At 33.5% G+C, this 17151-nt stretch overlaps 1 protein-coding gene across 1 annotated transcript; it reads right to left on the bottom strand.

Annotated features, from left to right (window-relative positions):
• Positions 1-1529: 1529 nt before the first annotated feature.
• On the bottom strand, positions 1530-16303 carry LOC128177590 (dehydrogenase/reductase SDR family member 4-like). The gene is given in 9 exon segments (XM_052844359.1): positions 1530-1920; positions 6348-6409; positions 8846-8980; positions 9568-9625; positions 9906-9976; positions 10110-10133; positions 15121-15198; positions 15644-15821; positions 16107-16303. Coding segments are annotated over 9 exon segments (840 nt in total). The 5' UTR covers positions 16226-16303; the 3' UTR covers positions 1530-1805.
• Between the last annotated feature and the right edge of the window lie 848 nt (positions 16304-17151).

The raw sequence follows: 17151 nt of genomic DNA, 5'->3' as shown, positions 1-17151 counted from the left end.
AAGACATGTAATTTTGTAGTTGTGACCCATAATGGAACTAGTAAACCTGTCCGTGTCAGTGCTGTTTTTGCACAAACTTCTTTCTTGGACGGGGTACTATTGTCTTTTCTTTGAATAATGAAAAGGTTTCTCTCATAAATTGCCTGCTTTGTAGCCTCGAACACATGATAAGGAATTATCATTTCAATATCTTGAGTTGATACTGAGAGTGTCACGGCATCTTGGATTAACGCTTTTTTGGAGATAAAACTCATGAGTGTCAGTTAATAATAAATGCGTCTCTGCAAGGCTCGATATTTTCCACGAGTCGATCATCTTCTGGTCAGAAAGTTTTGGTAATTTAAGGCTTTTTGTTAATATGTTATCTTTAAAGGTTTCTATTATTCTGACGATTTCTGAAAGGATCTCCCACGTGAACAGTTAATGACCAATTATTGTTCTGTATCTTTTTTCCAGAATTTTATATTCATAACTTTAAAGTTTCGATTTAGTTTGACCTTTTTCTTCTGACCAAAGAACCACTGAACAGCGAAAGTTTGATCTTTCTATGCCAATGTATTTCGGACAGGAGGGTATTGCTTTCATGAAACATATAAATATATATATAATTATATAACCTTCTTTCAAGTACTATAGATCTGTGAACAATTGGTACTGCATGTTTTTTTTTTTATTTTTTAGTTGCAACTTGGGACACAAATGCAAAAGAAAGTATGCTTAACTATTGTGTCATTCGGACAAATACATGCAACATTCTTCAGTGAACACACATTAGATTTTTAGATAACTCCAACCGTGATAGCAAACAATTTTGAACAGCAAAAACATTTACACATTTATATGAAAAGTAGTGATTTTTGTTATTATAAGAGTTACCTTCCTGTCTAATGATCTGTTATAAAACCAATTTTTTTTATCTCGTACATGACATTATATGCACATTGAGGAGGAATGTACCGGTAGACGTTTTCATAATTGATCATTCAAGAAGTGATTCCTAGAATAAATGATGTACAGACTGCATTTACAAAACAGAAAATCGCTGCTTAAAATTTATGAAAGAATGAATTAAATGCTATCGAGTGACTTTGTTACTTTAGCATTTGTGTTGGTCGTTAAAGCCAATAATAATAATGCTTTATGCTATCAGTACAACATATTTTGATAAGTAAAAATATCCCATGTGCACTATTTTTCACTTTGAAGTCTTATATAAAGCGGATAGATATACCAAACAATTTATGGTGAATCCACCAAAGCAACTGGTGACAAAACCAAATGGGTTTATTTGGTTTACAATCCTTTGCTAGTCACGGTTTTCTGATCCGGACCGCTCCTCAGGAACCCTTGGGTTCGTTAGGAGCAATGCCGATCAAAAACCCTTGGCTAGCGAAGATGACTGCGTATGCACTCTGTACTTTTTAAGAAACCTCTCCAAAAAATATTTTTACTTGTTCAAATTTTCATATCTTATTATTATGATTTATGAAAGTAATGAAAAATAATTTTATCCGATTCATGAAAGAGAAAAGTATCGAAACATTTTATTTTTCCTTAATACCCATAAAAATATGACATACAACAATGAATTGTCAATTTTTAAATATCCCAAATATGAATATCATTGTACATTAAATTATCAGGAAATATGAAATGTTCTTCGTTATGAATCCCTTATCACAGTCTTCAAATAGCATGCACACAAAGATAATAATATAATACAGTCACAGAAAATACTATCTAAGAAAGATAACTGTGTTTGAGGTGGATTTTTGCTTTGATCTGTGGTCATTGTTGATTGCTCCCTAAAGTCTGGCATCAATGCCCCCCGTGACCAGAATGGTTTCGCCAGTGATGTAGGAAGCGTCGTCAGAGACCAGGAAGGACACAGTCCCTGCACACTCTCGCGGCTCACCGAACCTAGCAAAGACCAAGAGATATAGGATCAACAACCATCAACTCAACAATGTTTCTTTGTTAAAGGAAGTGAACATGAAAAAATAATCAAGGGCTTAAATTTGTCTGTTTGATGTGTATAATGATATCTGAAAACCGTTTAGACAGAGCTTTCCTCAGTAAAAAGATATACCACTTAGAATAACTAATTCTTGCAATCCATGAGCGCTGCCATATTGTTAAAATCATTACCTCCCTGCTGGGTTATCTCTAAGCATCTAAGAGAGGGCAGCACTGATGCTGCCGTCAGTGAGACACATTGCATGTTTACACACGTTTAGTAACAGATATAAAATGCCATCATCAAAATGTGAATGGAAACTTGGAAAGGAATGTAAAGAGTTGTCATTTTAAACAGTGTTTATAGAGGAAGATTTTGGATCTCGGAATGATGCATTCCCACCAGCAGTTAATGTGACATGTAACTAGAATGGAATGTCCGTGGATCAGTGTTATTGTGACCTAATTTTCATTGCACTCGGGAATTTCTTGTTTATGAGTTTGAACATTATGTGTGCTACATAAATGAGCACACAAGGTGCATTGCACAGCATCCTGACTTTTAAAAAGTGTCTTAGTCCTGTTATTCTTAAACAGCATAAACAGAACCGGCGTACATATCATCAAGATCTTATGTATAAAAAACACAAATCAGAAAAATTTCCAGGGCATTTAAATAAAAAGTAACAGTAAGAAACCCCACCAAGAAAATGAAATTACAATTTTATATTAATTTAAATTGAAATCTAAAAACAGCATTTAGTTTATATAAACACTGACTGCCACATCTCCGTACAAACATCTGGAATGTGATGGTCTTATATTTCACAAATTAATTTATCTATTCATTTTTTGTACAAATCATAAATAGTTATATGAGGTTCATTTATAGAAATGTACTTAATCTTTGTCTTCTCATGACAGTACACAAAACTTTTCTTCACATCAAGGCATATTTTTTCTTCGTAACTTTTATCAACTCTGTACATAAACACTGGCCTAGTAGTTCCAACATTGACCCAGTCACCAACAGCAATGTGGCTTATCTACGTCAGAGAACAGATGCATGCTGGGGAATAATGGATTACCTTTCACTGAGAGTGTTAAATTGATAAAATCTCTTGATAGAAATAAACAAAAAGGTAACAGACCTCATTTTTAAGTTTCAAAAGGCTTTTAAAATTTATTAAGCAACAATTATTTTTTTCATGTTCACTTCCTTTAAAGAAAGTGGAAAATAATGAGCCATGCGCGGATCTAGAGGGGGTCCCGACCCCCCCCCCCCCCCCCCCCCCGACCCCCAGAAAATGAAAAAATTATTAAATTTACATGGTAAAAGTATCGCAAATATCCATCATGCTAGTATTCGATTGACAACATTGATCTTTATTAAAGGGGCATGGTAACGATTTTGGTCAAATTCTGTTTTTCTGTTTTTATTATTTATTTTGGTTGCCTATTAAGAATGCCCCATTGAAGCATTTTAAACATTAAAATCGGAAAAATAGGGGAGTTTTCTCATGCAGCACTGTCCAGTGCATAATCTATTTGATATAAAAAAGACATTCACCCATATTAGAATTGTCTGAATAGTATTTATTGAAGCTATAACATAAACTGTTCATTAAAATAAAGAGGGAAGGGGGTGATGAATATTTTAAATGTCACATCCCATAATTGTAAAATTAGTTGCATTACGCTGTCCAGTATTGACATTAAATTTCCTAGATGCAGAAATGAAAAGTACATGAAGAGGTAATTTCATTGCATGATCAATAAAGTCCTAACCCAACCTAAGACCCCTTAAACAATCCATGCACTATGAATTTACCATTTTTGGGAGTTTATTTTAATCAACTCTCCTATGTAGTTACTCTGGCAAACCGAAAGTGAAACAGTGTTTGGACCTAAGCACAAATCATCACCGCTGACAAGGCTAAGGTCTTGAAAATAATAGAAAAAAATTCGATGTAATGTATGCTGAAGCATTGTTTTTCAAGGAAACTTATCTATAAACACTTTGAAAATAGTCAAATTTTTAATACTACGAACAATTTAGATATTTTTGTAGTCTCATGTATTCCTACGGCAGAGTTAATATAGTCTCGTTCAACCAGACGCTCGGCTGTCTCCGTAAATCTGAGACAAGCTTGTCAGATATTAACGAAGACAGTCGAGCGTCTAGTTAAATGAGACTAGAGTTCGATATCAATAGTGCTTGGATCCATCATACTAGTAGTTGAAATCTATCTTTAAATATTACACAACATGATTCATATGGGGTTTCTCGAAATTCTTGTCGGAAAAGTTTAAAAATTCATATTATAAAAAAGTGTGTATTCAAATACAAACTAGAAACTAATTGCCATGCAAGATAAATTGATTTTAAAATAAATGATAATCCATAAAATCAACTCCCGTCAGTACTTCAGTACTTTGATTGTCATAGCCACCTTGTTCACCGTGGAGCACATGGCTCAGTGGTCATGGGTGTTAGGTCAGTTACCAAAAGGTTGCTGGTTCTAACCCCGCTACACTGTGATCACTTGATGTTGTGTGTTGTGCACTTAGACAAGGCACTTTATGTCTCAGTCCACCCAGCTGAAATTGGGAACAGGCTTGTACTGGGAGTTTAGGCATTGAAAACCATAAATTAAGACCCCTTGACCTACATACTGTAACCGTTCTTGGGCGAATAAAATAAAACATCAAGACGATTGTAGGGTTCTAAATTATATATTCTGACCGTTACGTACGTCGCATTAATCGTTTCACCCTTAAACAATACATAAAACATATAAGCACACCACTATAACAATACAAACATTATAGACATCACAACATGTATAACATACATTTACTTATAGATCAATTATATCTCTTTACATTTAATCGCAATACACGATAAATCTGAATTTTATGTTAAATAACATTTCCAACTATCAGAAACATTACTCTAATATAAAGATTATATTAAAACTATTTACAATAATGAAATTCAACAGATAGTTACCAATTTATGGAACTGAGTGCACGACACTGCATATACATGTATGTAGTATCAATCAGCGGATCAGGCTCATTATATGACTTGACCTATTTATAATTTATACAATATATAAGATCTTGTCTACACAATTATAAATATGACATATACTGCTCACGGTATTTACATTGTACTGTATTCAAAACATTCACTCTACATACTCATACTTATTTATTATCTTATTTATTTTAATCTTTAACCTATAAAAGTTTAGAATTGTACTTATTTAAAGAATTATGTTTTAAAAGAATAACTTACAGGTCTGAGTCTGTATGCTTTGTCTCAGTTTGAAACACAGTCACCTGTGTGGCTAAAAGTCTTGGTTGCAATTAAAGAATTACAGAACCATAATACAAAAGAATATCTCCCGCCAAACTCTATCAGTAGTGACCAATACTGACCAATCACAAACCGTAAATATAAAAATACCTATCTTCAAATGGAATACTCCAAACCACTGAAACAAATAACTTAAACAGACTATACCATTATTTATAATAGGGGTGTTTAAGTTTACACACACTTGTTAGTATTAGTGCAGTGCAGAGTGAAAGATGGAAAAAGTGAATGAATGAATGAAGAACTAAATAATGCTAAAAATAAAACTAAGTCAAACTATCACAATGCCACAAATTTTACAGTTTCTCCTTGTTTAACATAATCTCACAATTAGTTTGTATCATGCAGGTATAAAAAACTTAGCAAAACTTTTGAAACATAGGCCACACCAATATAATTTCTTGCTCATCGGACCCTGCGTGCTCGTTTTTAAATAAAGCTATACAAATAACATAATTAATTTCCTGCATTCAGGAAATCTGCGTTGTTTTCTGTTCCATTTTTGCTCTATATTTTTTGCATTTGAAATAGTTTTAATTTTTATATCAGAAACAAACAGAAAAAATTATAACTGTCCACACAAATTTATGTACCGCATCAATATTTTGGCTACAAGAAATATTAATTTCATTTTTAAATCACTCAACCGCTTGTACCTTTTTTTACTGGATGTCCAATGAACAAGAAATTCATCATTTTTTTGTACTTGAAAATAACTTGCATATTAAAAATCTGTCTGTTTTCAATTTTTGGCCAGGAGACTGGACGCAGGAAAAAATGGGTACTTTTTTTTATTGTGGTACATTGTATATTAAGTTTTATTTTTTTCCAAAACTTATGGCCAGGGGTGTTTGGGGTGCAATAAATTTAAAAATCAATGCTCCCTTCCCTATAATTATGCTACCTATCACCAGAAGAATAGCATGCATTGTGCATTTTAATAGAAAAAAATGTATGATTTTTACTTGTATGAAAAGTAGGCAAATTAATTTGACAAAGCCCTTACCTTTTAATGGGTATCATTTGAAGGGAAACTTGACTAATTGAGCTCTCTTCATCTTTCCACAACTGCACAAAGAAATTTAAAACAAAATAATAATGAAAACTAGACACGATCTCGTTACGAGCAACGAAGAGGTCTTCCGTGCGATTTTTTGAAGGTAATATGACCTTGACTTTGATATTTGACCCTTTATCTCCTTATTGGGGCAACAAAAAAAAATTGATGGTTGAATTTTGTTAGGAACATCATTCTCAGCATTTTATTCTATATTGATTTTCCAAATGATGTTTTTTAAAATATTTGTTCTGTTTGAGGTATGTTATCAAAGTTTGGTACTTCTGGCCCCTTAAAACCCATTAAAACCCCTTAATACGGAACACATGATAAAATAATTATAATATGTTGTTAAATAAATGTGAGATGAACATTTTTGCTTCCTAAACATATAACAAAACATTTTTCAGTAAAGTGCTATGGAAGAAAGACTTTAGAGCCCTTTTGGTCCCTAAATTGAAGGGCCAGCCCCTTTTCTTGGCATCATACGAAAGTTCTTTTGATATTAAACATATTTTGTTCAACAAGTGTTTAGAAATTCTTTGCCGTTTTTGAGCTATCTGGGATATGACGTTCTAGGGGCCGACCCCGAATCTCCTTATTGGGGCCAGATAACGAACATTTTATGATTGAATATTGTTTAAAACATCATTCTAAACATCTTTTATTCTATATTGCTTTTCAAAATATTTGTCCTTTTTGAGATATATTCGATCGAAGTTTTGGACTTTTGGCCCCTTAAAACCCCTAATTACGTAACGCATAGTAAAAAATTTATAATGTATAGTTTAATTAGTAAAAGATGAACATTTTTGCTTCTTAAACATATGACAAAATATTTCTCAGTAAAGTGCTATGGAAGACAGACTTTAGAGCCCTTTTGGCCCCTAAATTGAAGGGCCAGCCCCTTTTTCTTGGCATCATACGAAAGTTCTTTTGATATTAAACATATTTTGTACAACAAGTGTTTAGAAATTCTTTGCCGTTTTTGAGCTATCTGGGATATGATATTTAAGGGGCCGACCCCTAATCTCCTTATTGGGGCCAGATAACGAAACTTTTATGCTTGAATATTGTTTAAAACATCATTCTAAGCATCTTTTATTCTTTATTGCTTTTTAAAATATTTGTCCTTTTTGAGATGTATTCGATCGAAATTTTGGACCTTTGGCCCCTTAAAACCCCTAATTACGTAACGCATAATAAAATTTTGATAATGTATAGTTTTATTAGTAAAAGATGACCATTTTTGCTTCTTAAACATATTACAAAACATTTCTCAGTAAAGTGCTATAGAAGAAAGACTTTAGAGCCCTTTTGGCCCCTAAATTGAAGGGCCAGCCCCTTTTTCTTGGCATCATACGAAAGTTCTTTTAATATTAAACATATTTTGTTCAACAAGTGTTTAGAAATTCTTTGCCGTTTAAGAGCTATCTGGGAAAGGACATTTTAGGGGCCGACCCCTAATCTCCTTATTGGGGCCAGATAACGAAAATTTTATGATTGAATATTGTTTAAAACATCATTCTAAGCATCTTTTATTCTATATTGCTTTTCAAAATATTTGTCCTTTTTGAGATATATTCGATCGAAGTTTTGGATTTTTGGCCCCTAAAAACCCCTAATTACGTAACGCATAATAAAAAATTTATAATGTATAGTTTTATTAGTAAAAGATGAACATTTTTGCTTCTTAAACATATTACAAAATATTTCTCAGTAAAGTGCTTTGGGAGAAAGACTTTAGAGCCCTTTTGGCCCCTTATTTAAGGGACCAGCCCCTTTTTCTTGTTATCAAACGGAAGATCCTGTAAATATAAATTTTATTTGCTCTATATGTTATGGTAAAATATTTTCAGGAAAGGGGATAAAGAACGAAAACCATTAAAAATTACGTCGTTTTTTTTTAACTCGATTTTCGGGTCCAGGCGAGCTTCGACGCCTTTGAAGCCAGACAACAACAAATGCCTTTAAACACATCTACAATCTTTTGTCTACAATCCCTGAAAATTTAAATTCAATATCTTTTTTCGTTTAGGAGGAGATAGCAGGACAAAATGACCCTCTAAAAATCACTAAAACGTCAATATCTCCCGAACGGAAATGACGTCATTAAAATAAAAAATTATATATAAGGGTTTTATCAATATCTACAAGATCTGAAATTTTCACGAAAATCGGTCAAGTCGTTTTCAAAAAATCGCTTGTACAAAAAAGCGTAAGAAAAAAAAAAAATAATAAAAGGGAAAAAGAAACAAAGCAATAACAATAAGGTCTTCCGTTGGAAACGGAAGACCTTAATAAAAGGAAAAAAGAAACAAAGCAATAACAATAAGGTCTTCCGTTGGAAACAGAAGACCTTAACAAATCTTTATACAACAAAAGAAGAAAAGAATGTGATGCAATTATAATCCACCAAAGAATGCCATGTTTTTTGCATTACTTACTTGCTCACTGAAGCGTGTCTTTATAATACCTGGTGCCAGTCCGTTAATGCGTATATTTCTGGAAGAACACTCAGGGACCAGAGCTTTAATTAGACCTAAAAGACTCGTCTTGCTGACTGAATAGGCACCAATGATCTACATATATATATATATATATATATATATATATATATATATATATATATATACACACACACACACACACACACACACACACACACACACACACACACACACAGGAATAAAACATGAGACCCCGACAACTCTAGTTGGGAGCTCTACCACTAAGCTTCCCAGGTCGATATCCACCGTTCTTTTCTAAGACACCCACGCCATTTTCACTGTTTTATAACTAACTCCCTTTTTAAAAGGATTTTGCCCTTTATTAATTAATTTAGAATCCCCTTTACGTAAGGATGGTTTGTACCAAGTTTAGTTTAATTTGACCCAGTGGTTCTAGAGAAGAAATCAAAAATTTGAAATGTTTACAGACAGACAGACGGGTGGAGGGTGGACAACAGGTGATCAGAGAAGCTCACATGAACCTTCATTTTAGGTGAGCTAAAAGCCAGCTTTATGGTTTTAGAAAAAACTATTTTTGAGACAGAAGCTAATTGGACCAATAAGTCAGGTGAGCCAAATGGAACAAGAAATATTATATTATCACTCTGTCATTCCATTGAAATTTTTAACTTACAGTAAACATAATAATGAAAAATTACTCACTTCTCAGAGGGTTTGTAACCAGCAAAAGAACTAACAACAACAATAGAACCTCCCCTGTAAAAATCAAGAGAATATAATTGTAATGCATGTACATGAATGTAAGCTTTTTTAAGGAAGTTAACGGTATACAAGTGCAAGATTTGATAGCTGATGATGTCAACTTGTTGATATAAACAGGTCACTTGTATAAGTTAGGGCTTCTAAAATCATTTTTATGTAAATGAAAATCATGTGTACCAATTTGCAGCCCTTTTGGTGAGGTACTATTTTTTGTATCAGTGTGAAATTTGAACCTTAATTAGAACATAAATATTTAGTCAATTTAAATACTTACCCTCTTTTTTCCATGAGAGGTACAATTTCTTTGCATAACATAAAAGTTGCTTTGACATTAGTTTCAAAAATCTTTAAAGAAAGGAAAATATATTAGAGAATCTGAATGAGAAATTTTAAGAATACAATACATGTATAATTTATTAATATATGCAAGTTAAACAATTCCTATAAACAGTAGCACTTTGCAAAAAAAAATGTTTACCTTATCCCAGGCATCTTCTGAACACTAAAAAATATGATATATGAAAAAATAATATGATGCCAAAAACATAGGTAATCACAGATTACAAAGCTCACCGAGACGAGGCATCACCCTTATAAGGCATCACCTTTATGAGATCACCTTTACCATATTATATGAAAATCATACTTTATGATCTTGGATATTCATGGATTCTGTTTTGACACAAAAAATATATCATCTGTTACAAAATTGTACGATAATCATACGCTCATATGTTAATCAATTTAATAATATAAAATTAAATATTGCATCCTATCATACAGTGGTAGCAACGTTATTGTTGACAAACAACACGCACGAATCTGATACACGAACGATCACGCACGATACACGGACGATCACTAACTTACTGAATCTTCACAATACACGAACAAAAACGATTAAACAGGCAACCGAATGATTCTACACCATTAAACACGCAAAATCAAAATTAATTTTTAAGATTAGAATTAAGAAAACGTATTACTTTAATTTGTATTGCTTTATGTTTGTGTGTTATTGAAAAGCGGCATGTAATTTAGTCATGCACTGTTTTGTATTTTACGAGTTTTAATACTTTTACACATCCATACACAAATATAAAGGATTCATACACAAATTATTTTGTTGTCTCCATAACGAATATTAACTTCTATCATAAGTTAAAGAAAATCACGTGTAATAGAAATGAAGATAATGCATAAACTACACCAAATTATTTACGTACGAGTTGACTGTTTATGTAATTTAATTCTCTTACGTACGATTTAGTTATGCGGGATACAGGTAAATTTGTTACCTTGTTCCATAGAATTTCGATTTTTCACATCCAATATTTTCATATTTTACAGTACATAATTGATTTATTTCTATTTATTCTAATTTTAAAGCGTCTAAATAAATTTTATTTCAAAAAAATGTGTATACAATCTATTAGATAATAATGCGTATCGTATTCTCATTTGAAAGAAAAACGTTGGGAATGCGTTTAGTTTAAAACGGGGATTGGGTAAGCCTGGCCGCGTTCATTCAACGTGTCGCTTTTGCTAATATGATTGAAATTATTTGTCAAGACACAATTGATGCTTGTTATAGGCTGATTATAAAATTAAGCAAAATTAACTCGACCGAACAAAGGATTGAATGAGCTACGGAAATACAAAAATGTATTTAACGACGAAAGAGAAAATGAATGGTAACAACTGTCAATGTTTTTATATAAAAAATAGTTTTATTAAATTCACATTGTTTTACAAAAACTACTTGTCTTTGTTTTAAGAATAAATCCTGGCATTCCGTAAAAAAAGTTACAAAACGAAAAAAACGCACGATCACGCACGGAAACGCACGATAAAAAACGCAAACCAATTTTCCTGATACACGCACGATCCAGCACGTTACACGAACGATCACCCACGTTACACGAACTATTTAACACAATTGGCTTGTCAACAATAACGTTGTTACCACTGTACTTACAATATATATCATATAATACAATAAAATACTGTAATTACCAAAGATGATATTGTAAATATGAAATGACATTGTATTGTGTATTGTGTTAAACTTTATTGTATTTGATCACATAATACAACATCATTTTATATAATACAATATTGTATTATATGATACAATATCATATTACATAATACATCATAACATAATATAATAAAGTATGATATTGTATTGTATGATATTGTATAATATTTGATACATAATATGATATTGTATCATATGATACAATATAATTTGATACATTATTGTATCATATCAAATGATACAATATCATGTGATAATAAAAGTAAAATATTATACAATACAATATTATATTATACATATTGTATCATAATTATGATACAATAATAAATCATAAAAACCAATATCATATTATACAATATTGTATGCTATGATAATATATGATATTACAATATCATATAATACAATTTCACGTGATATAATTGTAAATCACAGAAACCAATATCATATTTAATACAATATCCTATGATGCTATATTATAGATACAATATAATATTATATAATATTGTATCATAATATACAAAACTATACAGAACAATATCATGATACGATATATCATAAATAATTAAAAAAAATGATACAATATCATATTGTATCATATAACTTTTTACAATATAACATATGATATTATTTTGTATCATATCATACAATACTTTATCATAGGAATCATGTTATATCATTTAACAACAACCACATCTTTCTATCAAGCAGGTTTAAGTGAGGTAGGAGATTTCTTTAGCATCTTTGATAATGGATATCAGGCTCTACATCTGAAGCAACCTCTGCGTTTCATTTTTAATATAGTTAAATCAACTATGCAGCTATCATCTATAAAATATGTGACCTGTTCCAAAAAACTAAACCTCATCCAGCATCCGTAACCTATGGTTTAGATTCAGCATTCAAGCCTGTCAGGTGCATTAGTATCATAAGACGCACCATCCATGGAAGTCTGGTGAAGTTAGGACAAGTAATAACTCAGATATCATCATGAGAGGGCACCAGCAATTAAAACCTTAACCTCCTCCAGCATCCGCAACCTATGGCTCAGATTCAGCATCCATGCCTATCATGTGCATCTGTATCATAAGACACACCATCCATTCAAGTTTGGTGAAGTTAGGACCTGTAATAACTAAGATATATTTTTTAGCATCCTTAATAATGGAGATCAAGCTCTGCATCTAAAGCTTCCTTTGCGATTTATTCATATTACAGTTTAATCAACTATGCAAGTTTGAAATAGTACTATTATCTATGTAACATGTGACCTGTTAAAAAAAACTTAACCTTATCCAGCATCCGAAACCTATGGCTCAGACTCAGCAATCAAGCCTGTCAGGTGCATCAGTATCATAAAACGCACCATCCATGGAAGTCTGGTGAAGTTAGGACAAGTAATAACTCAGATATCATCATCAGAGGGCACCTGTTTCAAAAACTTTAACCAGCTCTTAAAACCTTAACCTCCTCCAGCATCCGTAACCTATGGCTCAGATTCAGCATTCAAGCCGTTCAGGTGCATCAGTATAAAAAGACGTACCATCCACACAAGTTTGATGAAGTTTGGACTAGGAGTAGCTAAGATATAATCATTAGAGGGCACCTGCTTAAAAAACTTTAACCAGCTCCAAAAACCTTAACCTCCTCCAGCATCTGAAACCTATGGCTCAGATTCAGCAATCAAGCCTGTCAGGTGCATCAGTATCATAAGACGCACCAACCATACAAGTTTGGTGAAGTAAGGACCAGTAGTAACTCAGATATAATCATAAGAGGGCACCTGCTTAAAAAACTTTAACCAGCTCCAAAAACCTTAACCTCCTCCAGCATCTGAAACCTATGGCTCAGATTCAGCAATCAAGCCTGTCAGGTGCATCAGTATCATAAGACGCACCAACCATACAAGTTTGGTGAAGTAAGGACCAGTAGTAACTCAGATATAATCTTAAGGGTACCTGCCAAAAAAACTTTAACCAGCTCCAAAAACCTTAACCTCCTCCAGCATCTGAAACCTATGGCTCAGATTCAGCAATCAAGCCTGTCATGTGCATCAGTATCATAAGACGCACCAACCATACAAGTTTGGTGAAGTAAGGACCAGTAGTAACTCAGATATTATCATCAGAGGGCACCTGCAACAAAAACTTTAACCAGCTCTTAAGACCTTAACCACCTCCAGCATCCGAAACCTATAGTTCAGATTCAGCATTCAAGCCTGTCTGGTGTATCAGTATCATTAGACACACCATCCATGCAAGTTTGGTGAAGTTAGGACCAGGAGTAACTTAGATATTGCTATCAAAGGGCACCTGCAAAGAAAACTTTAACCTGCTCCAAAAACTTTAATCTCCTCCAGCATCTGAAACCTATAGCTCAGATTCAGCACTCAAGCCTGTCTGGTGCATCAGTATTATAAGACACACCATCCATGCAAGTTTGGTGAAGTTAGGACCAGGAGTAACTTAGATATTGCTATCAAAGGGCACCAGCAAAGAAAACTTTTACCTGCTCCAAAAACTTTAACCACCTCCAGCATCCGAAACTTAGGACCCAGATTCAGCATCCAAGTCTTTCAAGTCCATAAATAGGTTCAGAATCATCATCCATGCAAGTTTGGTGAAGATAGGACAAGTAATAGCTTAGATACAGGACCTTCAACAAAAACTTTAACCAGGTCCGGACGCCGACGCCAGGGGTATAGCATAAGCTCCCCCTGACTTCGTCTCGGTGAGCTTAAAATTGATATGAAATAATGACAATGCTTTCAATCTGTAACATGAAAATATCAGGCTAGGGACAATTTTATTTCACAATATTATACAAATATTGACTGAGGTTGAGGGCAACATTGATTATATTAGCCCCTGAGGGATGAAATATTTCCATCGTTAAACTGTTCGTCTTAATATATATATAGTGAGAATATACTACTGAAAAAAACAATAAGATATATAAAAACAAACTATCTGTAAGCCAGATACCCCCACTTTGATGTGAATATACAAAATAAGCAAAGTCCACATTTAACAGGAAGTTGTGACAGTCATTGCATTTTTCAAAAATAAATCTGGCAACCATATGGCATGCCTAACCAAAGAGTGTAATAAAGTTCCAAGCATCAGCAACGAAAAGTTTGCTATGAAATCTATTATGAAAATTTGTTTAGATAAATAGGCCAGAAAAAGATAGTTGTCATTTAACAGGAAGTTAACATCTGATTGGTAGTAAAAAACATACCTAAACAAATAGTGTTTAAAATTTTTTAGCACCTGCGACCAATAGCTGCTGAGAAAAATGCAACAGAAATTTCTTAAAGACAGACATATTGGCAGACTCCCAAGGGTAAAACAATATGTGGATCCCGGAGGTATAATAACAATGTAAAATAACATTTATATGGAGATACAAATGAACCTGATCAGGTATTGTAGTAATTAAATATACTCACTGACAGAATTGGACCAAAATGGGGATTGGCAGCAGCATTGGAAATGAAAATGTCAACGCCTCCAAAATCTTCTAGAGTCTGAAAATGTTATTTTGTAATTAAATGACCTTGTGCACTCTCACATATACATTGTAAATATCATTCATTGTAATGGTTATAAGCATATAAGTAAGCACTGATATCTACCATTAATCACAATATTTACATATACATTATGTAATTATAACATTGCACCATGCCCTGATTATATTATAGTAGAGCAACTCTCCCTTAAACTATCAGTCTTATCCCCTTTTAAGTTTTTTTTTCACCAAAGGTCAGCCTCTACTTGTACTATTTAAAGTGTGTTTTAATGACGTAGAACAGCTATACATTGCATCATAAGCGATTTTTCATTGAGTTTTAGTGATTGTGACGTAATACATGTATTAAGAATTTGATGTTTGTAACAATCATTCCTCTTGGGTGCACGATATATCTGCAAAAAGCGAATTGGTTCCATCACCCTTAAGCCTAACTGTACCTTCTGTATCATTTTCTGTCTGTCTTCTTTCTTGGCTACATGGCATACTATTCCTGAGGCCTCAATCCCATAGGATTTCAGTTTCTTAAGACTGGCATCTACATTTTTTTGTTTTCTACTGCTAATCATTACTTTGGCTCCATCCTGTCCAAGTCTCTCAGCTATGGAATATCCTATTCTATAAATTAATAAATAATAAATTTATCAATTTGGATTAATAGGATACAACAAGTGGCCCAGGAGCCACACTACTCATCTAGCTGAGCAATCAATGGCCAATGATCACATTAAATAATAGATACTATATAAGATAGGTGACTAAAAAATGTTTGGTCAATTATTTAACAAAAAATATGTGAAGCATATAAAATTAACAGTGAGTATATACTCAGTCCCCTCCAAATATTGTTATTGAACAAGAAAATGATTTATAAACAAGTTTTTGCATTTGAATTGACATTACCCGTCTGTGGAAGCTGTGACAATCGCAACTTTTCCAGAAAGACGCTTTGCTGAGGAAGAACTCATCCTTACTAATTGCCTTGCCTGCACAGGTAGTCGGGATATCAGGCGAAATATCATCCTCCTTTATGACACTTTAAAGCGAAAGTTGAACTCGGTAATTTTGCAACCCTCGGAAGGCATCGGTCACAAAGATATAATTATATGGGTAGAGTGAGAAAGTGGAGATGTGACCAGTATCAATGGAAATACTTCAAGATAAAAACAACGGGAGCCAAATATTCAAAAAGAAAACGAGCCGTCGGATCAACTATAAATTTACGCGCAGTGCATATTTTCTGGAGTCGAATCGCAACTTAGTGTTTATAGTGCGTTACGCCGGTGATGAATCTCTCTACAGTCCACTAGCCCACGGGAACAGCAAAACAGACAGTGAATTCGTTAGAACGTGTCCGTCCGTTATTCAACAAATTAAAAAGGATTCCGAAATCGGTATGTCGCCATCACAGATATTCGATAAATAAACTGCCGCTAAAAGATAGATATGGCCAGAAATTAGTCCTGACTTTTACCCCATTTCATTTGTAACCAGTAACAAGGCACTGTTTTCTGGTGACAAAAGTAACATATATGACATATAGAATAACACACTTTTGTTTTGATCTCGGCCCTGGTATCAGCCCGCGCCCGAGCCGTTGGTATCGGCCCAAGCCCGAAGGGCGCGGGCCGATACCAGGGATGAGATCAAAACAAAATTGTGATGTTGTTTATAGCGAGCGCAGCGAGGCGGCGCAAAGCGCTGCTCGCGTAGCGAGCTCCATTGACAACGTGTACGAACGGAGGAAATTCGAGTTAAAATCTGCACATTGTTCAAAGAAAATTTTATGAGGCCACGTGAAAACGTTCTACTATCCCAGTGATCCTTTGCGGTGCATAGCAACATGGTGGAACAGAAAGTGTTTCTACGGAAAATTCTTACCTCTACATCGCATACATTTTCATTTAACAATAAAAAAAATCCTTCTAAAAACATTACAGTAAACAAC

Source organism: Crassostrea angulata, chromosome 3, assembly GCF_025612915.1.
Source record: "Crassostrea angulata isolate pt1a10 chromosome 3, ASM2561291v2, whole genome shotgun sequence".
In the NCBI taxonomy this organism is placed as follows: Eukaryota; Metazoa; Mollusca; class Bivalvia; order Ostreida; family Ostreidae; genus Magallana; species Magallana angulata.
The sequence above is the reverse complement of the archived record's forward strand: the minus strand, read 5'-3'. Positions and strand labels throughout refer to the sequence as shown.